This window comes from Jaculus jaculus, chromosome 3, assembly GCF_020740685.1.
Source record: "Jaculus jaculus isolate mJacJac1 chromosome 3, mJacJac1.mat.Y.cur, whole genome shotgun sequence".
NCBI lineage: Eukaryota > Metazoa > Chordata > Mammalia > Rodentia > Dipodidae > Jaculus > Jaculus jaculus.
The window spans coordinates 93,932,257-93,957,940 of record NC_059104.1 but is presented as its reverse complement, the minus strand read 5'-3'; the positions used below and the strand labels follow the sequence as shown (position 1 = coordinate 93,957,940).

The window sequence follows — 25,684 nt, the reverse complement described above, 5'->3', positions numbered from 1 at the left end:
CCCTTTTCCTTTGGAAACGTTTCAAAACCTTCCTTGGGAAATGAATGTATTAATGGAGAGAGTTTATGCTTCTTGGAAAATGATTTCTCCTCATTTATCTCTCTTATCCCTGAGGAAAACCAGCCCCGTAACTTCTCTTGGCTATCTATCCTTCTAGGTTATAATCCACAGTGCCTGGAAGTCCTTTCTTATCCCTTACCCACATCCCTCACAGTGTAAGTTGGACACTGCAAAATTTGCTGCTGCTTGTTCTAGCTATGTAACAATCAGAGTGGCTTCCATCTGGTCAGCTTCAGACTTTCATCTGTACATTGGAGGTCCCAGAGAGTGGCTTATTGGTACCTGAAATTGTCTTCTTGCCCCCAGTACTCGGGAAGATGATCACAAATAAAGCTGCCATAGTGATGGCTCACAGGGGTGCCATGACTTCCAGCCACAGCACTTGCTCATCCATGGATCACCACAAGCCCGACCCTCAGGGCAGCCAGGGCAGAGTCACACTGCCCAAATGAGTCGTGGGTGGCCAGCAATCCTACCCACACCACTGTCTCTTCCTCTTTGGGGGTATCTTTGAGGAAATGGCCCCTGAAGCCTCAGATCTGTCTGTACAGTCCTCAGAAGAACAGGGACTCCCTTTCTGCTTAACCTAAGAAGTGACATACTGGGGGAGCCACATAGAGGTTCTGCATGAGCCATCGTTGTCACCTAACCTCCATTCTGTGCCTTGGTGTGCACTCCTGCTTCTCGAACAATGTCAGGTGAAAAGCCATCCATTTGTTTCTCCGGCCCTGCTGTGTGTGACGGTAGCAAGGTCTGACCATTGGCACTGACTTTCAGTGGCGCCCACACAGCTCTCTACCCAGGACAACAGAAGCCCCAGCTGATCACTGCTCAGATGGGCTATTGCCATTCCTAAGATCTTCTCTGAGTATTTGTGTACATCTGACTGTGGACCTTAACACAAGTTCGCAAGCCATTCCTGACTGATAGGCCACACTTTTAAGGTGCACTGCCTTGGAGACTTTGTAGGGTCTGTAGACTGTCCCTTGACTTTGGTATCCAGAGGGACTGGTTACGTGGGAGCCTAGGTCTCCCTGGCCTCTCTTCTACTCACACTCGAGAGATGGAAGTGGTTGGTGGTGGGGTTCCAGCAGGAGATGGAGGTCCCACTATGTGCATGGGATGCATGGCGCCCTCCCCCCAGAACACTGGAAGTTAGGACACTGAGCAGCGTCCACACCCCAGGCCACTACAGCATCCTAAGCCTTTTCCCCACAAGTCCCCCACCCCGCATTACACACACCCCAAGGTAGGAGTAAATGCTTCTAACAATCCTGGGTTCATCCTCCTGCTCCAGACACAATAGAGCAAAGAAGCCACGGGAGGAGAAGGCACGGAGCAAGCGCAAAGAGAAATTACAGAGAAAGAGACTACCAGATTGGAGAAAGTCTTCCTGGGGCCTGAGGAACCACCCAGACCTAGCACCTGAACTGCAGGTGCGCTCTGCCCTGCCACACACGCCTGCACACATGCACACACAGACCAGCTCACAAACACTCACAAAAGCCTGCACACATGCACACGTGCACACACACACAACATCACACTCACAAAAGCCCCTCTGTGGAATGGGGGCACCCTTCCTTTCTTTTTTTAAAAAAAATGTTTTTGTTTTATTTATTTGAGAGCTACAGACAGAAAGAGAAAGAGAGAGAGAGAGAGAGAGAGAATGGGCGCACCAGGGCCTCCAGCCTCTGCAAATAAACTCTAGACACATGCGCCCCCTTGTGCATCTGGCTAACGTGGGTCCTGGAGAATTGAGCCTTGAACCAGGGTCCTTAGGCTTCACAGGCAAGCGCTCAACCGCTAAGCCATCTCTCCAGCTCCACCCTTCCTTTCTGTTTCTGTTCCTGATAACTACAAGACAGCAATAGAAGCCGAGTCTCAGGCCAGCATCAGCAGCAGGCCTCTTACGTCTGACCTCCCTCCGGTGTGTAAGCCAGTTCCTGTAAAAGGGCTCGCTGCCGCTGCCCTCCTCCCCCCACCCCCACCGGGCACTGCCAAGATGGAGAATAGCAGAAAGGAACAAGGAGGCTCCGTTTCCATCTCATCCCCATTGCCCACTCCTCTGGTTTGGGAGCACAGAGGCAGACTCAGAGCCAGTTGCACTTAGATTAAAGGGGAGCTCCCTTTTCCTCACACAAGGCCAGGCCAGGGCAGGGCAAGGGAAGAGAGAGGAGTTAGGGGATGACCAGAGCTCTCTAAGGTGACCACCAGCACTCCAGAGCACCGGCCTGAGTTCTCCTGGGACCAGTGAGCCCACTGGTGGGGGGATCCTGAGGTAACATCAAGGGGGGAAGGTCTTTGAGCCAAGGCAGACACCTGGGAAAATAGGCTGCAGACATCCCCCCAAAAAGCACCAGGGCAGCTCCGTTGTTGACTCAAGCAATAGTGGATGTTCATTTGCATGGTATTTTACATACAGGTTCCTTGCAGCCCTCTCATCTTGATCATTGGCTCCCTGGAGCCCCCCACATCACCCCCTCTCTTGAGGCCACCTCTGAGGGCTACACTGTGTCCTTCAGACTCCTGGATACCCTCCCCCCACACCCACACAACTAGCCCATCCCAGAGAAAACAGCAGTTAGCAGAAGTGATCTAGCAGGGGCCCTTAAGTAGGGACATCAGTTCCAACAAGGCCTCAGGCAGTGGTGTGGGGGGGGGGGGTTTACCCCCAGGCTGAGAAAGGAATGGAAAACTCTAAAGGAGGAGCCCTGAGAGGTATAGAAAGAAAAGAAAACAAGGCAGTTGCTATGACAATAGAGTCCTGCTCATCATTTGCATAGGGTGATGATTTCCATACTGCTGGATGAATTTTCATATCCCTGCCTCAAAGCCTGCTGGGGTAGGGAGGGGGAGAGGGGAGAGGTCATTTGAAATTCAAATGAGGGTGATTAAGGTTTTCTTGAGGAGGGAAGCATGGATAAAAGGGGTTAAACTGGCTGGCAAATGTTTACTGTAGGGCTCAAAGTTATCTAAGAGGTGTGCCTCATGCTGGTTCCCAGCATCCCATGAACCCGTTTCTCCACACCCTTGGAGATCTGCCTATGGTCCAGGCTCTAAGGTGGGTGTTATGACCTCCAGGTCATAAGACAGACAAGGTCTCTGTCCCTTTCTGCACCTGGGTTGGGTGTACCCTCTGGGTATCCTAAGGGTATCAGAATTCATGGATAAGGACCACTGAGTGAATTCTAGTTGTGGTTTCAAATCTGTCTTCTTCCGGTGACCACAGACTGGTCATCTCCAGCTTTGGGTTTTTTTCTTTTCTTTTTTTTTTTTTTTTTTTTGACACTATTGCCAGTGGATACAGTTTCTTTTCTTTTTATTTTAAATATATTTTTTTTATTTATTTAAGAGAGAGAGAGAAAATGGGCATGCCAGGGCTTCCAGTCACTGCAACCGAACTCCAGATACATGTATCCTCTTGTGCATCTGCCTTATGTGGGTTCTGGGGAATTGAACCAGGGTCCTTTCGCTTTGAAGGAAAATACCTTAGCCACTGAGCAACCTCTCCAGCCTTGGATAAACAGTTTCTATACTTTGTCTGAGGAAGTGAGATGGATTCTGTACTTAACCTACACCACCCTTTGACCTTAGACAGGCCATACCCTTCTTTGAGCCTGAGTTTGTCATCAGATGAAGAGTGGGAAATTGAGTGCCTCTGAGACCATGTTCAGCCCTGACTGGCTATGATGCTGTGCACATACCAGGCAGCGTTTGTGAAGCATTTTGAATAATATGAATGGCTTAGGAAGGGCTCCCCAGGCCCCTTTCCCGATTCTGACCTTGGGGGTCATTAGTTAAAAGCTTACTGCCCTGCTCATTGCTCATTATTTAAAGGCTCTGCTTGGTTTTCTCATCTATAAAATGGGGTTAATAATAGTATCTACCTCAGAGGTCTTCTGAGGATCAAAGTGCATTTGTAAGTACTTAGAACATACCTGCCAGCTAATAGTACTATTTGGTATTATTTATTCCTGAAGGACAAAGTGACCATTCCATGTTGTGGGTGTAGTGACCCAGCGGCCAACCCAGAGGACTGTTGTTGGGAGCATGGGCTATCTTCTGAGCAGGCTGGCCTATGCATTTTCTTCTGGTTGGCACAATGCTATGTCTACATGTGTCCAGAGCTCTCGAATTGGAAGCAAGCTTTAGTGACTGGCCCTACCAAGCCTGAGTGGTCACCCCACAAGGATCGCTCCCAGGAGACGTATCTGTCACATCAACTCCCCTGGGCTTCCTGTGTTGGTCCCAGCTCAAGTGTGTCTTAGTGTCTCAGGAAGTCGTGGTAGGAGCAGGAAGAAGGGAGGTAGCTCTTCGACAGAGCTCTCCTCCTAGAATCCAGTACTGAGCCATGGGACAGAGTCAACAAGACTCTTTAGACGGCGTTTGTAATTCTGGAAAATCTAAAGGTCCTTTCTTTTTCTCACTTGGGTTTCTGTAGATACTATGACATAGTATGGACAGCCAGTCATTTGTCTCTCTGAGACTTAAGTTTCCTCTATAAATGGCAGTCTCTTGACTGAGTCTCCATGGTCCCCTCAGACTGCAAAGAAAGATGACAATTGTGTTTCGTTGAGATGCATGTACTGAATGTGACAAAAATAGAGCTCTTACTTAACAGAGCTTACTTAAGCTCCTCTGAAGGTGGACTTCATTGTTTTTCCAGGGTTAGGGGACTATGAGTGGAGATTTTGAAGAAGACCTTGAATCTTCTTGCAGCAGTGGCCTCAAGTCCCTATTCTGTTTACCCAAGATGCTAATCCCTCTTAGCCGTGACCATACTGTCCACCCTGGCACTCCATGGTAATGACTTCAGTATCTGTGCATCTCCAGCAGGAGATGAGATGCAGGGGCAATGCATGGAAAAAGAATAGGGATTCCACTTTCTAGCAAATTGAAAGAGCTGGTGAGAAGTATTGCCTCCATTGAAGAAATACGTGAAAGGCTGGAGAGATGGTTCAACATTAAGGCCCTTGCTTGCAAAGCCTAAGGACCCAGGGTTTATTCCCCAGGACCCATGTAAAGCCAGATGCACAGAGTGTACACACATGTGGAGTTCACTTGCAGTGGCTGGAGGTTCTGGTGTGCCCATTCTCTCCCTCTCTCTCTTCACTGACTCTCTGTGTGTGTGTGTGTGTGTGTGTGTGTGTGCAAATAAATAATTAATAAGATTGACTAATAAGAAAGCCTTCCCACAGCGGGAACCCAGCAGGCTCCTGGGCCTCCACTCAGGGAGGAGTTACACAGTGTTTTTGCTGCTGTGGCAGGGCCCTGTGCTCTTGACATTTGGGAGAAGGGACTGAAGAGCAAGTTTTGGAGTTTTATATTGTTTTTGTTTATTCTGAGACAGGATTTCATGAAGCTAAGGCCAACCCTGAACTCTTGATCCTCCTGAGTGCTGGGGTTATGGGCATGTGCCACCAGACACAGCAAGCCTCAGGTTCGACTTCACGAACACGCGTGCTGAGGCTGGACGGCAGGTCGCTCAACAGGCCACGCTCCTATCACAAGGAAGCTTTTGAACTCTTCTCTCTCCCTTGGGCTAGCAAAAATGAAGCTTTAAACCATTAAAACCCCCCAAGTCTTTAGGCTGAAAATCAGAGGAAATCTGAGAGACCATACAGTCCTACAAAAATGAATGGGTGTCTTTAAGAGAGTTAGTTCTGTCTGCTCAATGGCTGTTGCATGGCATTGAGTTTCGGAAAAGGGTGCTAAGACCCATTGGTGATGTCTGCCCAGGCACAGGGTGCATGCATCCAGGCATGCATAGAACTTTGAATAACTATCTGCATTCTGACTGGACCAGGGATATCAGCTGGTGGAGAACTGAAACTCAGACCTCCCAACTCCTAAGCCAAGTTCTCGTCCCAAAATCCATCGTGGGTCCTACTGGACATTCCTTCCTAGAGAGGAGGTGCTATCAACATGGATAGAAACTTTCCTTTCATTAAAATTTATTTTATATATTAATTTATTTATTTGAGAGAGAGAGAGAGAGAACGAGCATGCTAGGCCCTCCAGCCACTACAAACGAACTCCAGATGTGTGCATCCCCTTGTGTATCTGGCTTACATGGGTCCTAGAGAATTGAACTGGGATCCTTTGGCTTGGCAGGCAAACGCCTTAATTGCTAAGCTGTCTCTCCAGCCCTGAAACTTTGTGCTTTCACAGTTAAGGGAAATTGAAGTCTAGGGAGATGAGCATTTGCCCTCAGTCCAATGTGAAACATCCTCAGAAACTGCCCTAGAGGCTAGTTTCTGACACATTCTTTCAACAGAACTCTCATCATTGGACCACACTTCTTAGGAATCTTTTTTTTTAATATTTTTTTTTAATTTTATTTATTTATTTGAGAGCGACAGACACAGAGAGAAAGACAGGTAGAGGGAGAGAGAGAGAATGGGCGCGCCAGGGCTTCCAGCCTCTGCAAACGAACTCCAGACGCGTGCGCCCCCTTGTGCATCTGGCTAACGTGGGACCTGGGGAACCAAGCCTCGAACTGGGGTCCTTAGGCTTCACAGGCAAGCGCTTAACCACTATGCCATCTCTCCAGCCCTTAGGAATCTTAAGTACCAAAAAAGGTAGGCATAGTGGCTGGGCCAGGGGGCAGGGTCCGCTGCAATGGTTGGCGTTTCCGGAGTGTCTCCTGCAATGACTGGTCCCTTGGGAGTGTGTCCAAGGACCTACCTTGACCATGGTTACCTCAGGAAGTGCCAGAAAATTATCAAGTGGCTCTAAAGTGTCACTGGCTGTCTTACTAGGTTATACTGGGGAGCAGAGCTGCTGAGAACAGTCCAGAGATGGGAGAGGCCGAGTCTCATTGTTGAGGACTCCCTGTGTTGTTTATCAGGCAGGAGTGAAAAATCCTGCCGGAACAGTTCTTGGTTCATGCTTCTAGCTCCCTCACCCAGAGAACTGCTCCCCAGGCAAAAATCACATCCCAGTGCTGCCAAAGTCATGCAAAGCAGGAGGCCTGCCAGGCCGAGCTGTTGGCTCAGTGCAGAAGTGGGAAAGTAGATAGTCTTCCTGGTGGGGCAGGGGGCAGGGGGTGTCCATGTCCAGATCCTGGCATTGGGGATGCCTGGTCAGGCAGTGCAGGTCAGTACTGGTCTAGTGTCCACCAGGTGCCGGGGGAGAAGAGCTGGAGGTAGAAGGTGATCTCGAACAGACATCGCCGGCATGCTGACCCTTCGGTTTCTCATCATTCCACTGAGTATCATGACTGTCCTGCCTAAGGGGATTCTGCCCAGAACCCTGCGTCTCCCCAAGAATTCAATGTACTTTTTGCCCTCTTCTGATCACTTAATCCCGACTTCTCTATGCTAGGATGATGGTTTCATATTTAAATTTTTTTAAATTTATTTATTTGAGAGCGTCAGACACAGAGAGAAAGACAGATAGAGAGAGAGAGAATGGGCGCACCAGGGCTTCCAGCCTCTGCAAACGAACTCCAGACGCGTGCGCCCCCTTGTGCATCTGGCTAACGTGGGACCTGGGGAACCGAGCCTCGAACCGGGGTCCTTAGGCTTCACAGGCAAGCACTTAACCGCTAAGCCATCTCTCCAGCCCTGATGGTTTCATATTAAACCTAATTGCCTCCAAGTGCAGCCTCTAACCCCTTTTATTGAGGGCGTCTTAGTAGGGATAAAGTTCTGGATACTGGGTGGGACCAGGACAGTGATGGAGTTTCGGGAACCCTGGCTGAATCCTCAGGTATTCTAGAGCGTGAGCTGCTGACAAGAGGGTCACACTAAAGCGGATGTCGAGCTGAGCTGGGGTTGGAGGCATGGAAGCTTTGCTCTTCCCTGGGAATCATTCCCAACACACCATATTTTAAAACCTCTGTCTTTGCGGGTACAGTGACCCAATAACAAATTTAGGGGACTTCCATTGGGAACGGGGACCGTCTCCTGAACAGGCTAGTCTGTGAGTTCACATGTGTTCAGCACACTCTTACGTTACACAGGTCAAGGACTCTAGGGCTGAAAGCATGGGATGGTCAAGACTCAGTTTCCTATTCTGTATATTGAGGTAAATACACGATCTTATCTTTCCCAAAGCTTAGAATCTGCCTGGGTCATACCCCTCCACCCAACCCCTGCCTCAGTTCCCAACAGGCTAGTGTTCCAAGTTGTTTCCCCTACCCTTGTTTTCTATCTGGGAAGGCCTCCTAGCCCAGCAACTCCCAGACAGCCATAGAAACTAAACCGGGCTTGAAGAGAACATAGCGGGTGACCTAGGTCAGCATAGGTCTTACCCATTTATCCCTAAGGTCTCCAGATAGGAAATTCTGAAGGTGGCTTTGGGGTCTTTGCTGCCCTGCTCCTTCCCCTCTGCATGGTCCATGTGAAATAGGTGGACAGTTCCACTTTTGACAGATTCCCCTTTACTCTAAGATGAAGTCTGGGTCCCCACAACCCCACCACGGGCCCTAATTCCGCTCTCTGGAGTTGCAGGCTAAACCTGCTTCTCTTTCACATCAAACTTTTGGTAGGAAAGAGAAGGACACTGTTTAGTTCAGTAGTCATTGCATATAAGGCACTGTTCTAGGTGCTTTCAAATGACCTCTCATTGCAGGTTTTCAACGTTTATCTAAAAAATTTTGTCATATGAATAAGAGAAAAATCGTTTAAAAATTACCATCTTGACACCTGTTTTTTGCCAGTTGATGTGTAGCATTGTGATGTGGGGGCATGTGTGCATGTGTGTGTGTGTGCAGATGTGCACACATGGAGGCCAGAGGAGAACATTGGCTATTCATACAGAATTTCCTCAAGCCAGAATCTCTCTCTGAGCCTGGAGCTGCAGTTTTCCTGAGCCCCAGTGATTTCTGTCCTCCGTTTCCCACAGGACTGGAAGTACAGGCACAGCTGGCCGCACGTAACTATTCACATGGGTGCTAGGGAACTGAATTCAGATACTCTCAGGAAGTCGTTGGTCCTCCCCGGCTCCCATGCTTGTGCAGCAAAACTCAACTTAACTGCTCAGCCATCTCCTCAACCCCTCCTTTTAAAAGTAATTTTTATAGGGCTGGAGAGATGGCTTAATGGTTAAGGTGCTTGCCTGCAAAGTCAAAGGACCCAGATTCGACTCCCCAGGACCCACGTAAGCACAAGGGGGCGCACACATCTGGAGTTCATTTGCAGTAGCTGGAGGCCCTGATGTGCCTATTCTCATTCTCTCTCTCCCTCTTTCTCTCTCTCTCTCTCACACACACACACACTCCCTGCCTCTTTGTCTCTCTCTCTCAAATAAATGAAATAAATTAATAAACTTAACTTTTAAGTATTTTTTTATTTGCAAGCAGAGAGAAATAGAGAGAAGAGAGACAGAAAGAATGGGTACATCAGAGCCTCCAGCCACTGTAAATGAATTCCAAGTGCATGCACCACTTTGTGCATCTGGCTTTATGTGGGTACTGGGGAATTGAACCCAGGTCATTAGTTTTTTCAGGCATGTGCCTTAACCACTGAGCAAGCTCTCTAACCCATCAACCCCTCCTTCTAAATTTTGTTTAAAAATCATTTATTGGGGGGACTGGAGAGATGGCTTAGTGGTTAAGCACTTGCCTATGAAGCCTAAGGACCCTGGTTCAAGGCTTGATTCCCCAGGACCCACATAAGACAGGTGCACAAGGTAGCGCATGCATCTGGAGTTCGTTTGCAGTGGCTGGAGCCCCTGGCGCGCCCATTCTCGATCTAGCTGCCTCTTTCTCTCTCTGTTGCTCTGTCTGTCACTCTCAAATAAATAAATAAAAAGAAACAAATTTTTAAAAAATCATTTATTAAAGGGAAGAGAAAGGAAGGGAGGAGGATACTTAGTAGGTTGATATTGTATATATGTAATTACAATGATTGTAATGGGGAGGTAATATGATGGAGAATGGAATTTCAAAGGGGAAAGTGTGGGGGTGGGGAGGGAGGGAATTACCATGGGATTTTTTTTATAATCATGGAAAATGTTAATAAAAATTTTTAAAAAATCATTTATTGGGGCTGGAGAAATGGCAGTTAAAAGCACTTGCTTGCAAAGCCTGATGGCCTGAATTCAATTCCCCAATATACAGTTAAAGCCAGATGCACAAAATGGCACATGTGTCTGGAGTTCATTTGCGATGGCACAAGGGCCCTATGTGCCCATTCTCTCCCTCCCTCCCTCTTTCTCTCTTTCTCTGAGCTAGTAAATAAATAAATTTATTTATTTAAAAAACACCAAAATAAAAAAAAACATGGGGCTGGAGAGATGGCTTAGCGGTTAAGCGCTTGCCTGTGAAGCCTAAGGACCCCGGTTCGAGGCTCGGTTCCCCAGGTCCCACGTTAGCCAGATGCACAAGGGGGCGCACGCGTCTGGAGTTCGTTTGCAGAGGCTGGAAGCCCTGGCGCGCCCATTCTCTCTCTCTCCCTCTATCTGTGTCTCCTCTCTGTGTCTGTCATTCTCAAATAAAAAATTTAAAAAAAAAATTTTAAAAAAAAACATGTATTTATTTTTACTTGAGCATGTGCATGCACACACATGCCAGGGTCTTGCCAGTGCAAATGAATACCTGTGTGGCTGTACATAAGTGGCTGGAAAATTGAACCTTGGGTCAGCAGGCTTTGCAAGCAAGTACCTTTAACCACTGAGTCATCTCCCTAGCACCTAATTTTAAGAAATTAATTTAATTTACTTATTTGGGCATATGTGTGTGTACAAGTGGGTTCTATGAAATCCAGACCACCAGGGTATGCAAGCCAGCATCTTTAACCCCTGAGCCATCTTCCAAGCCCATTTTGGTTTTTCTTGAGACAAAAATCTCACATGGCCCAGGTTGGCCTTGAACTTGCTATTTAGGTGAAGATTATCTTGAACTCCTGATCCTCCTGCCCCTACCTCCCAAGTGCTAGGATTACAGACATGTCCCACTATGCCCAACTCACCTGTGTTTTTTTCACTTTTGTGTTATTTTACTTAATGAATGTACTTATTGAGACAGGGCCTCGAAGCTGAAATTAGAAGTGTGCCACCACACCAGGTTCATCTAGTTCTAGGGGCCAAACCCAGGGCTTCATGTGTGCTAAGCAAGTGCTCTATCAAGCCATGTCCCTTGCCTTCATCTACATTTTTTTTAAAGACAGAATTGGTATTTTATGAATCGGTGCTTAAACTAGCCAAACTGGTATTGACATATCCCAAAGCAGTCGTCTATGAAACACCTTCTTACAAATATTAATAAGCAAAGCAGGGGTCATAATGAAACACTGAGCCAAAGGGGTAGAGGAAAGTGATGAAACACATCGCAGCTTAACCTTGTTACGTCTGAACGACTGGCTTTTCTTCAACAGGTCAAGTCCTCCCACTAGCCAAAAATAGGAATAATTCTCCATTATGCATCTTTGAGCCAAGCATAGTGGCGCATGCCTATAATCCCACTTGGGAGCCTGAGGCAGAAGGATTGCCACGAGTTCCAGGCCAGCGGGAACCACATAGCAAGATCCTATCTCCAGTGACAACAACAATTTAAAAAAAAGTTTTTCCTTCCTATACTTGAGGCTAGATTCTATATCCTAAAGATACACAGACTTGCATTAGACCTATCTACTGATCCGTAGCCAGTGACATCCTGTCTGGAGTAGTCAAGGTTATTGAAAGCTCCTTGATGAAACTCTGATTATGCCCTGTTCCCCAAATTGACACACCGGGCACAGTACAATCCAGGGTATTCAGGAAGACAAAACTAGGGGTACACCTGCAAGGCCCTTGGTCAATTTCCTCATCTGGATTTAATGACTATTGTTGTGCCATATTTGCTTCATCCATTGTTATTGTAGCGTGTGTGTGTGTGTGTGTGTGTGTGTGTGTGTGTGTGTGTGTGTGTGTCACGGTGCATGTGTAGAGATCAGAGTGTTGTTGGCCCTCAGGTATTAATCCTCACCTGCAACCTTCTTTGAGAGAGGGTGTCTTACTCACTGCTGCATTCACCAGGCTAGCTGGCCCACAAGCTTCAGGGGACGGTCCTGTGTGTGCCTCCCACCTCACCGTGGAGCACTGGGGTCACAGCTACTTCTGCCATCAGGTCCAGTTTTATGTGGCTTCTGGGAATCCAAACTCAGGTCCTCAGGCTTCCACACTGCAAGCACTCTATCAACTGAGCCATCTCCAGCCTCCTCTTTTTGCAATACTTCATTGATAGTTTAGTTATTCTTTGTCACTTTTTATGGTAGAGATTTTGAAACATATAGAAGTAGAAGCTACCCGGCGTGGTGGCGCACACTTTTAATCACAGCACTTGGGAGGCAGAGGTAGGAGGATTGCTGTGAGTTCGAGACCACCCTGAGACTACATGGTGAATTCCAGGTCAGCCTGAGCTAGAGCAAGACCCCACCTTGAAAAACAAGCTAAAATAATGAGCCCCTATATACTCAGCACTCATTCTCAACAACCATGAAATTCCTGCCAGTCTGGACTATTTTCTTATACATTATGGACATTTTCCAGGCGTGGTGGCACACACCTTTAATCCCAGCACTTGGGAGGCAGAGGTAGGAGGATCGCTGAGAGTTTGAGGCCACCCTGAGACTACATAGTAAATTCCAGGTCAGCCTGAGCTAGACTGAGACCCTACTTCGGAAAACCAAAAAGAAAAAAAAAAATTATGAACATTTATAACATTCAGCCCTAAGTGTGGGAATATGCATCTCTGAAACATAAAGACATTTTCCCTTTTGCAAGCAACCACCTTTATAAAGTTGCTGAGCCACTTCCCAGCCTGACATTTTCATTTTTAAACATGCTGTTGCCATACTTAACTAATCTCTCATTTTAATTCTCATAGTGATTTTGGTGGTCAAGTATCTTAAGTTATACCATTTGAAGTTTCAGTTGCTGTGTGAACTAACTGTGATTATCTCTATCCCTGGCTCCAATTTGATGTTGGTTATTGGAATTGCTACTAAGTCTTTGTCAGGCTTTGCATTGTTTCAGTCTTAAAAGTGGGCATATCTTTGTGTAATTTGACTATACTATGAATTAAGAAAGTAGATTTCCAAGTTATTTGTTAAAACAATTCCCTAATAAAAATGAGTCTTTTGGGGTTGGAGAGATGGCTTAGCAGTTAAGGCCTTGCCTGCAAAGCCTAAGGACCCAGCCCCAGAGCTCACATAAGCCAGATGCACATGGCAGAGCACACGTCTGGAGTTCGTTTGCAGTGGCTAGAGGCCCTGGTAATTCATTCTTCCCCCCCGCCCTCCCATAAATAAATAAATAATAAAATATTTTTTAAATGGATCTTTGACTTAATATTTTTTAAATTGAGAACTTTATTAGATGAACATATTGTCTAACCATCCTATTCCCATGGGTGTACACTCTTATGTTCATTTTCCCCACCCCTGTTCCTAGAAAGACCTCCTCAGTAGGGTCACACTGTTTACTGGGGGTCATGAATGCACCAGTCAACCTCTGTGAGGGGGACAATACTTCAGAACACTTCTTCCCACTCTGTAGCTCGAACATTCTCCCCTCCCCTGTCCCTACCACTGCCACCTTCTCCAGTGCTTGCTGAGCCCTTGGGGGCATGTTATAAGTCTCCTTTACTGCCAAGCTCTCAGCAGCCTCTGATTTTCTGCTTTGATGAGTTTTGAGTCTCCTCAGTGTCCACCGCCATCTCCCTGGAGGAGGATCTCAGGCTAGCAGTGAGAGGAGCACTCATGTTTAATCCACCATTATTTTCTTTATTGTGGAAAAATGTATAAAATGGGCTAGAAAGTTAGCTTAGTTAATGATATTCTTGCTTTGCACTCATGAAGACCAAGTTCAACTCCCAGAACTGATGTGAAAAACGCCAGGTGTGGTGGCATGCATTTGTAATCCCAGCTCTCGGGAGATGGCGACAGGCAGACGTCTCGGCCTTACTGACCAGTCAGTGTAGCCTAATTAAGTGAGTTCCAGGCCAGTGAAAGACTCTGTCTCAAAAATATATATAAATGGGGCTGGAGAGATGGCTTAGCGGTTAAGCGCTTGCCTGTGAAGCCTAAGGGCCCCGGTTCGAGGCTCGGTTCCCCAGGTCCCACGTTAGCCAGATGCACAAGGGGGCGCACGCGTCTGGAGTTCGTTTGCAGAGGCTGGAAGCCCTGGCGCGCCCATTCTCTCTCTCTCCCTCTATCTGTCTTTCTCTCTGTGTGTCTGTCTCTCTCAAATAAATAAATTAAAAAAAATTTTTTTTTAAATATATATATAAATGGAAGCTGGGTAGATGGCTCAGTAGTAAGAAGAGTTTTTGCCTAAGCATGAAGGCCTCTTAGGCTGGAAACCACCAGATTTGACTGCTCAGAACCTACATAAAAATATGAACATGACTATGCGTGTCTGTAACCCCAGTTGATGTGGGGGGCAGAGACCAGAGAATCACTGGGGCTCTCTTACAGACAACAGCTCTGGCTGAGGGAGAGACCCCATTTCAAGAGAAGAAAGACGTGGATGAGTGATAAGAGAAGGACGCTTGTTCTGCTCTGGCCTCCACATGCAGGCACAGGAAACACACACTTACCCATCTACCCTGTTATACTTAACCATACTGGTTAGGGCCTTTTATTATAGCCTACCATAATAATTCCTATTGTCAGTTCTTCCTCCCAATTTTTAAAAAATTACTTTAAAAATATTATTTATTTGTTTGCAAGCAGAGAGAGAAGAGAGACAACAGAATGGGCACACCAGGGCCTCCAGCTGCAGCAAATGAACTCCAGATGCATGTGCCACATTGTGCATCTGGATTTATGTGGGCACTGGGGAATCGAACCCGGGTCTTTTGGCTTTGCAGGCAAGCAACTTAACCGCTAAACTATCTCTCCAGTCCTCATTTCCAAATCAGATCAGCATCTGTCTAAACTGGGTTTTGTTCTTTTCTCTCTCTCTCTTTCTCTCTCTCTCTCTCTTTTTGGGGGGGGGTTTCAAGGTAGGGTCTCGCTCTAGCCCAGGCTGACCTAGAATTCACTCTGTAGTCACAGGGTGGCCTTGAACTCACTGTGATCCTCCTACCTCTGACTCTGCTGGGATTAAAGGTATGCGCCACCACGCCTAGCTCATGGTTTGGTTTTTTTTGAGGTAGGATCTTGCTTTAACCCAGGCTGACCTGGAATTCATTCACTATGTATTATGAGGGTGGCCTCGAACTCATGGCAACCTTTCTACCTCTGCCTCTCGAGTTCTGGAATTAAAGGCCTATGCCACTCTGCCCAGCTTAGACTGTTGACTAAAGTTTAATGCTCATACTTGTTGTATCTAACACTGTGTTTTGTGGACTTATTGAGAAAATTGCATGGGTTCAGGAGTTAGTTACATTATGAAGAATGCAAAACTCTTGCCCTGGTTCATGTTCTCTGAGGCTGTGTGACCTTAGGAAGAGTTTTCCTTCCTAAGGCTGGACATTAGTGTAGGTGCTAAAAAGAATATTCCTGGCCACATGTGCTCTGTCGTCTGTTTGTTTTTTCTGCAAGCAGCAGAAGAGGCTTCCCAAGGGAGCTAGAACTTGGAAATGTAAATGTTCAGATGGCTGTGGGGTAGCGATGCCTGGGGGTCCACAGGTCTGGGTGGGTCAGTTTGTACAGCCGTTTCTCAGTAACTCACATTAGCTGGACACAGTCATCTAACACATGCCACATGCCAGGTTCTATGTGAGACATCCAACATGCAAAGGTGAAGATAATAACAGACCTTTCTTCTAAGGGCTCACAATCTCATGAGGGAAACTGAGGCAAAACCCACTAACTCTAAAAAATATAATGTAGCTGGGTATAATCGTATAGACTTGCATTCCCAACACTTGGGAGGCTGAGGTGGGAGGAACGCAAGTTCAAGGACAGCCTGAACTCCATGGCAAAATTCTATCTCAAAAAATAAGCTGGGAGTGGTGGTGCATACCTTTCCCAGCACTCAGGAAGTTGAGGTAGGAGGATAACAGAATTTGAGGCCAGCCTGGTCTACAGTGCGACCCTGCTCAAAAAGACCCCCAAATTAATAAAAATTTAAAAATACAGGGCTGGAGAGATGGCTTAGCAGTTAAGGCATTTGCCTAAAAAGCCAAAGGACCCAGGTTTGATTCCCCAGGACCCACGTAAGCCAGATGCACAAGTGAGTACATGCATCTGGAGTTCATTTGCAGTGGCTGGAGGCCACTTTGCTTTGGGAAAGCTTCATGGAGGATGAGAAGTTTGAGTTGGGTATTGGAGCACAAGTAGGTATTTTCTAGGTAGAGATGGGGAAGATAAGGGTATGCTAGCCACAGGAAATAGCATGTTCAAAGTCCTAACACAGGGGCTGGAGAGATGGCTTAGTGGTTAAGTGCTTGCTTGTGAAGCCTAAGGACCCCGGTTCGAGGCTCGATTCCCCAGGACCCACTTTAGCCAGATGCACAAGGGACCACACACATCTGGAGTTCGTTTGCAGTGGCTGGAGGCCCTGGTGTGCACATTATCTCTCTCTCTCTCTTTTCCTCTGCCTCTTTCTTTCTCTGTCTGTCACTCTCAAATAAATAAATAAAAATAAACTTTTTTTTTAAAAAGTCCTAACACAGGACCAGGTACCACCTAGGGTGGATGGCCCAGGATGTCTGGAGCCCAGCAAGCAAACTAGCACTTTCCAATGGGCAAAGCGTGGTCCCAAGCTTTGTCTTGCCTGTCTGTGTCCCTGGGAAGGACAAGGAATAGCAATACATCCTTGCTTTACCATGGAGAAGCCCAAGGCTTCAGACGCCCGGCCGCTTTGTCTAAGATCTCAGCCTGTGGGTAGTAAGGCCCAAGTGGGAACCACAGTCCTCTGATGGCAAGCCCAGGACTCCTTCCCAGTATTTCTTGTTGTGCCCCACACCTTGAAGGAGTGACATTATCATAAGGGGTAGGAGGACTTTCCTGGTGACTCTGGACAAGTACTTAGCATATCCACTGCCTGCCATCCTTTCTCGGCTTCCTCGCTGGTCTGGAAGTGGCTTACCTGTCACCCGAATCTGGAGCACTGGGGCACCAACTGAGTCAGTGAGCCAGGGCAGAGTTCACAATGCCCAGATGCCACCTCTCAGACATTCCTGGTGTCCAGGGGAACAGTGGGAGAGGTATCAGGAAGGACAAGTCCAAGGAAATACTGGGAAGAAGCTGGAACGGCAGCAAAATGCATGCTGTGGAGGCTTCCTCGCCCGGATCTGAGGTGACCCACAGCGTCACTGTCATCAGATGATGCCTCTAGTAGGTAATGACAGTGCCTCTCCTCTTCTACCCTCGCAGCTCCAAGCGCCTTCTTGGTGAGGGCCAGAAACCACACGTTCTCTGCATGATAGGGGAATGAGAATAGGAACATGCCAAGACATAAAGTACTAGCTATGCGTGCACGAAGATCTTAGTTCCATCTCTAGAACCCATGTAGTATCCTGGGCATGGTAACCCACCGCTGCAATCCTAGCGCTAGGGAGGCAGAGACAGGCAGATCCCTGGGGCTCACTGGCCAGCTAATCAAGCCTAATTGGTGAGCTCTAGGCCACTGAGAGCTTGCGTCACAAGGATGGACAGTCCTCCTGAGGATAACACCTGAGTTTGTCCTACATGCCTACATGCAAACATGCATGTGTACATAGCACATAGACATAAGGAACAGGACTAGGGATCACTCAGGGCAAGTGAGTTTAGGGACTGAGCTCTGTCTGCATTCGCTTCTGGAGCAGGGAGGCTCCGGAAGGCCCTGTCTGGCCCTGGCATCTCCACACCAGCCATTCAGTCAGCCCTGGAAACAAGAGACACACACTGGACAGAGATTCCTACATGAACTGATACGAAGGAAAACTTCTCCGGGCTCAGGGCACACGATGCAGGTGCATTCTCCTGGTCAGTCACCTATTCAGGGGGCATTCTGGAAACTTCTACAGGGAAAGAGAGACAGTGTTGCTTTTATTGGCTGGTGAATTCTAAGTTATCTCAGAAATGTGTTTGCTCGCCTTTTCTTATTTTGTTGTTTAGTGCTCACAGCCACATTCTTAACTTTCCTCCTCTCTCCATCCCTTTTCCTCCCCTTCTCTCCCTCCCGTTCTTTTCTTCCTTTTCATTTCTCTTCCCCTAGTACGGGGGAGCTGGGAAAGAGCTCCCTCTGGGTCAAGCCCCAACCCAACCCTTCACCAGCCACATTACAGGATTTCAAATTATCCACAAACCTGATACTATCACTACGTCAAATGGATTTTTGCTCCCCTGGTGTTTTTATTGCTTTCTAGGACTTATTCATGGAGATATGACTGCCTGCTTCTGCAAACATCTTCTCTTGCCTTCCAACATGCCTGTCTGCCTGTGCTCCTTCCACTTGAGTTCCTCCTCTTCTCAAGGTCATCGACTAGCCTTTCCTTTTTTTTCTAGGTCAGATGTTGCTGTAGCTCAGGGTGACCTTGAACTCATAGCAATTCTCCTCCCTCTGCCTCCTGAGTGCTGGGATTGAAAACATGCATCACCGTGCCAGGCTAGCCTTTCCTTCTTATCCCAACTTGACCCTTTTTTGTCCCATTTGGCTCAGTTCCTTTGTGACCTGCAGCTTTTCATATGCTACCTAAAAGCTGATTACCACTGCTTATATTTTTGCTTTAAATTATTTATTTATTTATTTATTTGAGAGAGAGAGTGAGACCGAGAGAGAAAGAGGCAGACAGACAGAGAAAATGAATTTGCCAGCACCTTCAGTCCCTGCAAACAAACTCCAAATGCATGTGCCACCTTGTGCATCTGGCTTATGTGGGTCCCGGGGAATCAAATCTGGGTGCTTTGACTTTTCAGTCAACTGCCTTAACTGCTAAGCCATCTCTCCAGCCCTCTTTTTATATTTCTGACCCAACACTTCTCAGTCAAAACTCATTTTCCCACTTCTACTTGATATCTAATTTGCATTTCAAGCTCAACCTGCCCAAAATGTAACCTTTTTGTTGTTGTTGTGTGGTTTGGTTTAGTTGCTTGCTTGGTTTTATTTATTTTTATTTATTTATTGTGGTAGGATCTCACTCTAGCCCAGGCTGACCTGGAATTCACTATGTAATCTCAGGCTGGCATTGAATGCACACCAATCCTCCTACTTCTGCCTCCCAAGTGCTAGGATTAAAGGCATGTGTCACCATGCCCAGCATTAGTTTTTTTTTTTCATTGTTGTTGTTGTTTCTTTGTTTGTTTGAGAGAGACAGAAAAAAAGACGGGCACTCCGAGACCTTCAGCTGCTGCAAACATACTCCAGTCGCATGTGCCTCTTGTGTCTGTGCGTCTGGTTTACATGGGACCTGGAGATTCGAACATGAGTTCTTAGGCTTCTCAGGCAAGCCCCTTAACTGCTAAGCCATCTCTCGAGCCCATTTTTTTAAAGACAAAGTCTCACTCGGTAGCTCAAGCTGTCCCCAAACCCAAGACAATGTTCCTGCCTCAGCCTCTGAGTGTTGAAATTATACATGAGAGCCACTGCAACTGGCTCAAAATATAACTTCATTTTCTGCCGCCTAGGAATTCTACGCTGGGAATCACTGGACTCCCCTTTGCTACCGTACTGCTCCCCAGCCTGTTCACGCATCAGCCAGTCCTTGGCCGCACACTCGGCGCATCCTGAGCTCAGCCCTTTCCTGGTCACTACTGCCGTCCCCTGGCCGCATCTCACTGGAGCACTGCAGCAGCCTCCCGGTGTCCTGCTGTTGTGCTCCCCAGCTCATCACTGCAGGATCAAACACTGCAGTCAGACCTTAGGCTACTCCCTTGCAGTCTGCAGCATGACCTGACACCAGATCCTATCTGCGTCCCTAATTGTGTGTCTGTACCTTCCCCTAACCGCACTGCCTCTGTCCAGCCACATTGACCCCATTACTGTTCTGAGGTACGTGAGCCCGTTCGTACCTCACGACCCTCCTTCCATCCAGAATGATCTTCCCCAGACTTCTAAAAGGCTTCAATTGGTTTTTTTAAAAATGTCACTTCCCTTAAGTGCCCTTCCAAAACCATCCTGCTTCCTTGTGGCTTTGTTTTCTCTTGGTGCTGAGGCTAGAACCTCGGGCCTCTGTTATACATGGCGATTGCTGAGTCCTACCTCAGCGCTCTACCTGCTCCTGAACAGCTCGGGGCACCGGTTCCCTCTCCTGCGTCTTATTGGAACCGTCCTATGGAGTTGTTTACTTGTACTATTGCAACGAGAAAATCTGTGTGCTGGACCTGGTGTCCCACACTTGTAACCCCAGCACTACTTGGGAAGTAGAGGCAGGAAGATCAGGAGTTCAAGGCCAGCCTAGGCTACATGAAACCTTGCCTTAAAAAAAAAAAAAAAAAAAAAAAGAGCAAGTTCTGGGAGGCAATGCCCTCTGCCCCTCCATCATGGAGCTCTGTCCAGATTGCCATGCCTGAGCCTACAGGGTGCTCAGTAAGTACTTGTTGAATAATTTTTTTTTTTTTGGCTTTTTGAGGGAGGGTCTCTCACTGTAGCCCAGGCTGACCTGGAATTCACTATGTAATCTCAGGGTGGCCTCAAACTCATGGTGATCCTCCTATCTCTGCCTCCCAAGTGCTGGGATTAAAAGTATGCACCACCACGCTCTGCTTTTTTTTTTTTTTAATCTTTATTTAGGCCACTTTTACAATATCATTAAAGGATTTTGTTTAAAAGCAATTTTACCTTTTAGCCTACTTCCACAAGCACAGCAGTTAGGGTGCTGGCTCTTCTCCCCTCATGGGGTATTGTCCTCTGTGCTGAGCATCTGGGAGCCACCCTTCTCTGGACCCTAGGGTCCTTCATTTTCTGCTCTATCCTGCTACCAGGATGTTCTCAGAGATGTCTGACAAGCATGTGAGGCGGGGCCACCCCCTCATCTGGGAATGGCAGAGGAAAGGGGTTCCATATAGTTCTAGATGATTCTTTTAGGTCCTTTTCTGTCACTTCTCAGCTACTCCTTGGACTTCTGATTTGTGTTAAGTCTGGTGGCTACTGAGAACATAGAAATGGATGCCACTGTCCAGTTCTCAAGGCATTTACAGAAAAGCATGGGGAGTTACACAGTGTTTGTCGTGTGGCCAGTAGAGAGGGCTCCTGGATTCTCAGGGGGAGAGGAATGGACACTTCAAGAACATGTGGTAACTTGTGGACATGTCTGAGTATTCTGTGTGGCCCAAGCTTAGGGTACCGAGGAGAGAAGGAGAGAGAAAGGAAAGAAGAGAGACATGCTGGGCATGGTGGCGCACACCTTTAATCCCAGCACTCAGAGACAGAGGTAGGAGGATCATGTGAGTTGGAGGCCATCCTGAGACTACATAATGAATTCCAGGTCAGCCTGAACCAGAGTGAGACCCTACCTTGAACCCCCCACCCCTGAAAAAAAAAGCAGAGAGAGATAGGGAGGAAGGGATAGAGGAAGAAAAGGAGATAAAAGGGAAAGAGGGAGGTAGGACCTTGAGCAACAGAAAGCCATGTGGGAACAGCCACAACAGAAAGGGGGGTAAGTGGGGAATTCTGTGCCATGCTAAGGAATTTGGATTTTTTTTTCCTTTTGGTTTTTTGAGGCAGGGTCTCACTCTAGCTCAGGCTGACCTGGAACTCACTATGTAGTCTCAGGGTGGCCTCGAACTCACGGTGATCCTTCTACCTCTGCCTCCCAAATGCTGGGATTGAAGCTGTGTGCCACCACGCCCAGCCTAGGAATTTGGATTTTGTTCAAAAGCTACTATGAGAGTTCTGAATTCACTCACTCATTAATTAACTAATTTATTCATTCATCCAATCAGTGTATTTTGAGCTCTATTATATTTAGGCACAGTGCCAGGCTATCAGTGTACAGTGCTTAATAGCCAGTCATTTCCCTGCACTTACAAAGCCAATAATCTACAGAGCCCAGAGGACAGTTGTATGGCAGCTCTTACCCTCAATAGCCATTTGAATAGGAGACTATTATTATTACAAAGTATGGAAATAATTCCTCCAGCAATAGGTACTTGCTTAAGCAAGTCATGATACATCCATATAATAGAATATTATGTAGCCATTAAAATGTAGTTTACAAGCATAGGAGAAATAGTTATATTCTAAATAGCATAATAAAGCCAGGTGTGGTGGTTCACACCTGTAATCCCAACACTTAGGAAACTGAGACAGGTGAGACCCTATCGCAAAAAACAAAAACAAACCAACAAAAGAAAAGCACCCATCTGGGCTTTGTGTCACAAGCCTTTAATCCCAGACTCTGAGGTAGGAGGATCACTGTGAATTTGAGGATAGCCTGGGCTGTAGAGTGAGTTCCAGGCCAGCCTGGGTTAAAGTGCTGGAATTAAAGGCATGCTCCGCCACACCAAGCAAATAAAATATTAAAAAAAAAAAAAAGCTAAGGAGGCTGGAGAGATGGCTTAGTAGTTAAGGCACTTGCCTGCAAAGCCAAAGGACCCAGATTCGATTCCCTAGAACCCACGTTAGCCAGCTGCACAAGGTGGCACATACATCTGGAGTTTGTTTGCAGCAGCTAAAGGCCCTGGTGTGCCCATTCTCTTTCTTTCTCTCTCAAATAAATTTAAAAAATAAAATAGTTTTTCAAAAGCTAAGAGGAAAAGTGGGAGAGGGGCAGAGGAGGTCAGACACCTATGTGTCTGGACAATGGGGCTAGAAGGAAGACATCTTGCCATGGGGCATCTCAGTTAGTGCCCTTGGCTGCCTCTTTTCGCTTCTCTGTAAGAGCTGTGACACCTTCTGCCTGGGGCATGAGCATGGGCTCGTGTGGCACGGAACAAGCACGGTACGACAGGCTCTGCTCCCAGAGGAATCACCCTGCCTTACTGTGTGACCTTGGGCAAGCCCGCTGCTGTGGAAGATGACTCTGCCCTGGCTGCTCACTCCCCTGGAGGCTTTCCCAAGACATTCCAGAAAAGAGGATGAGGGAAGGACTCTGGTTCTACAGGAAGCAGGTGTCCAGGTTTTAAAGCAGACAAGCTCCCAGGACACCCTGTTTCCCTCTTGTCACCCCACCCCCTTCGGATCCAATTAGCGACTAATATGTACCTATGTTATTTCTTCCAGGAAATGAGCGCGACAGCCTTGACTTCAACAGGCAGGTAAGAACTTGGGTCAAAAGAAAACGTTTATGCTATGGGTCCTGTGGCTGCTGGGTATGGGGAATACACATTTTGGAGATGATTATTCACAAACATCTAGACCCCAGCCGTGACCCAGAGCTGGAGATCTCCTTTTCAGAATAGCGTCCAGGGGGTTCTGACCTATAGGGCATGTTTTTGTAGAACCACATGGTGCATGAAGTCTGGACATGGACTGGTGCCTCAGTGCTTCCTTGATTGCCTGGCTGTGAGTCCCTGGGGTGGACTGACCGTGGAGTCACAAGGGACAAGGTGCCCAGGCTTCCTCAGGATACTCCTGGTGGAAAGCAGGTTGATAGGGACCAGGGCAGGGGAAGAGGAGGAGCTCAGAAAGGATCACTTCGAGGCTGGGGCAGCAGCTCAGCGGGGAGGGTACCTGCCTAACATGCAGGGCCTCTGAGTACCATTCTAAGAACCACATAAACCCAATATGGCAGTGCCCACTTGTAATCCCAGCATTTGGAAGGTAGTGTCAGAAGTTCAAAGCCAGCCTGGGACACACAAGACCCTGTCTTAAAACAAAGAAAAAAGCACACAATCAGGGACAATGTAGATCCAAGGCTGGTGGAAGGTACGAGAGATGAGTGAAGTTAGACTTAGCTGGGGAGGCTTTGCACGGGGCCAGGTGGAGTGGAACGATGACAGGAAGGATGTGGATGTGAGAGAAGATGGCATACTCCTCAGGGTGACAGGTCGATGGGCAATCTGGGGGTGGGGGCACTTTGGGGTGTGATGGTGGAGAGTTTGTGGTGGCAGAACATCTCGGCAATGACTGGCCAGGGATGAGGCAGAAAGCCTGGAGTTTTGCTCTCATCTCTGCTACTTGCTACCTGATTAGCCTTGGTTCAATATCTTTAGCCTTAGTTTTCTTAGTAAAGAACTAATTCCATGGGCTGGAGAGATGGCTTAGTGCTTAAGGCGCTTGCCTGCCCAGATTCGATTCCCCAGGACCCACATAAGCCAGATGCACAAGGTAGTGCATGTATCTGGAGTTCGTTTGCAGTGGCTGGAGGCCCTAGCTACCCCCACCTCCTCTCTCTCTCTCTCTCTCTCTCTCTCTCTCTCTCTTGCCCTCTCCCTTTCTCTGCCTCTTTCTCTCAAAATAAATAAATAAGCTGGGCATGGTGGCACACGCCTTTAATCCCAGCACTTGGAAGGCAGAGGTAGGAGGATCATTGTTTGTGAGTTCAAGGCCACCCTGAGACTACATAGTGAATTCCAGGTCAGCCTGGGCTAGAGTGAGACCCTACCTTGAAAAAAAAATTTAAAAAGAAAATTAAAATTAGAAATAAATAAAATATTTTTTAAATAATTCATTTCATAAACAATTTGGGGGCACCTCCATTGTATCTCATATGGAAACACAGAATTGAGATGGTTTCTGGGCTAAGAGGTTGGAGTATGAGGAACGGGCAGGAGGAGCTGTATGGGGGGCAGGTCAGGGGAGGCTGCTGAGAGACTAAATGAATGATTATCATCCAGTCTCCTTCGTACTTCACTGGAGATGTGTAGAAAGCATGGTTTCCAGTAGAAATAGAGCAGGTGGCCTTCCTGGCAGCTCAGGGTGGGCTTCAAGGAGGAGGTGGTGGTGGAGGACGGCGTGGTTAGGGACGTTAGGAGCATAACGTGATAGTGAAAGTAAAGCCGGGGCAGTCAATCCCAAGGTGGCCACGATATGCAAAGCAGCCAACCTCAAGGTGGTTATCAGCGGCACGTCATGTGACTGGGCCACAACCACATAGCAGCCAGGAGTTCCAGATGCTGTCACTTGTCACAGTGTGGATACCCGCCCCAGGAATTCTGAGCAGCCAGCCAGAACCCCAGGAGATCACCCTTCCTCATGGGACTCAGCTCACTGACCAAGTGTCTCCTCAGGTGAGCTGCCTCGGGATGAGGACAGGAATAGGAGGAGAATAGGTAGAGGAGGAATGATTGGTTCTGCAAATGTCAAGTGTTAAGAGTGTGAATAAACCAGGCGTGGTGGCACACGCTTTTAATCCCAGCACTTGGGAGGCAGAGGTAGGAGGATCGCCATGAGTTCCAGGCCACCTTGAGCCAGGTCAGCCTGGGCTAGAGTGAGACCCTATCTCAAAAACAAACAAACAAAAAAGAGTGTGAATAAATGATTTCGGCATGATTACGGACTCAGTCCTGATTGCTCACAACAGGGAAGAAGACAGCAGCAATAGAAAGGGGAGAATTCCCAATGTGAGGGTGCCTCAGACCATAATATAAAGCTCTCTCCTTATATTTTGACTCTCTGAATGCAGACTGGAAGTCTGGAATGGAGCTGGGGACCCTAAGGGATATGTGGGCCACAGTTGTGGCTCAGTTGGCAGAGTGCCTGCCTTGCATGCATGAAGCCCTGGGTTGGATCATCTGCACCATGTAAACCAGGTGTGGTGCCTGTAATCCCAGCACTTGGGAAGCGGAGATAGAAGGATCAGAAGTTCAAGGTTCTCCTAGGCTTTATAGTGTGTTTGAGGTCAGCCTGGGATACACAGAACCCTGTCTAAAATAAAATA

The 25,684-nt window shown here is 47.4% G+C and overlaps 1 protein-coding gene across 1 annotated transcript in view; it reads left to right on the top strand.

Annotated features, from left to right (window-relative positions):
* The window catches only part of Pou2f3 (POU class 2 homeobox 3), a 110,791-nt gene that overhangs the window by 13,740 nt on the left and 71,367 nt on the right, over positions 1–25,684 (top strand). Inside the window, exon 3 of the mRNA XM_045146059.1 lies at positions 23,086–23,120. Coding sequence (XP_045001994.1) covers positions 23,086–23,120 — 35 coding nt within the window. The remainder of the gene's footprint in view (positions 1–23,085; positions 23,121–25,684) is intronic.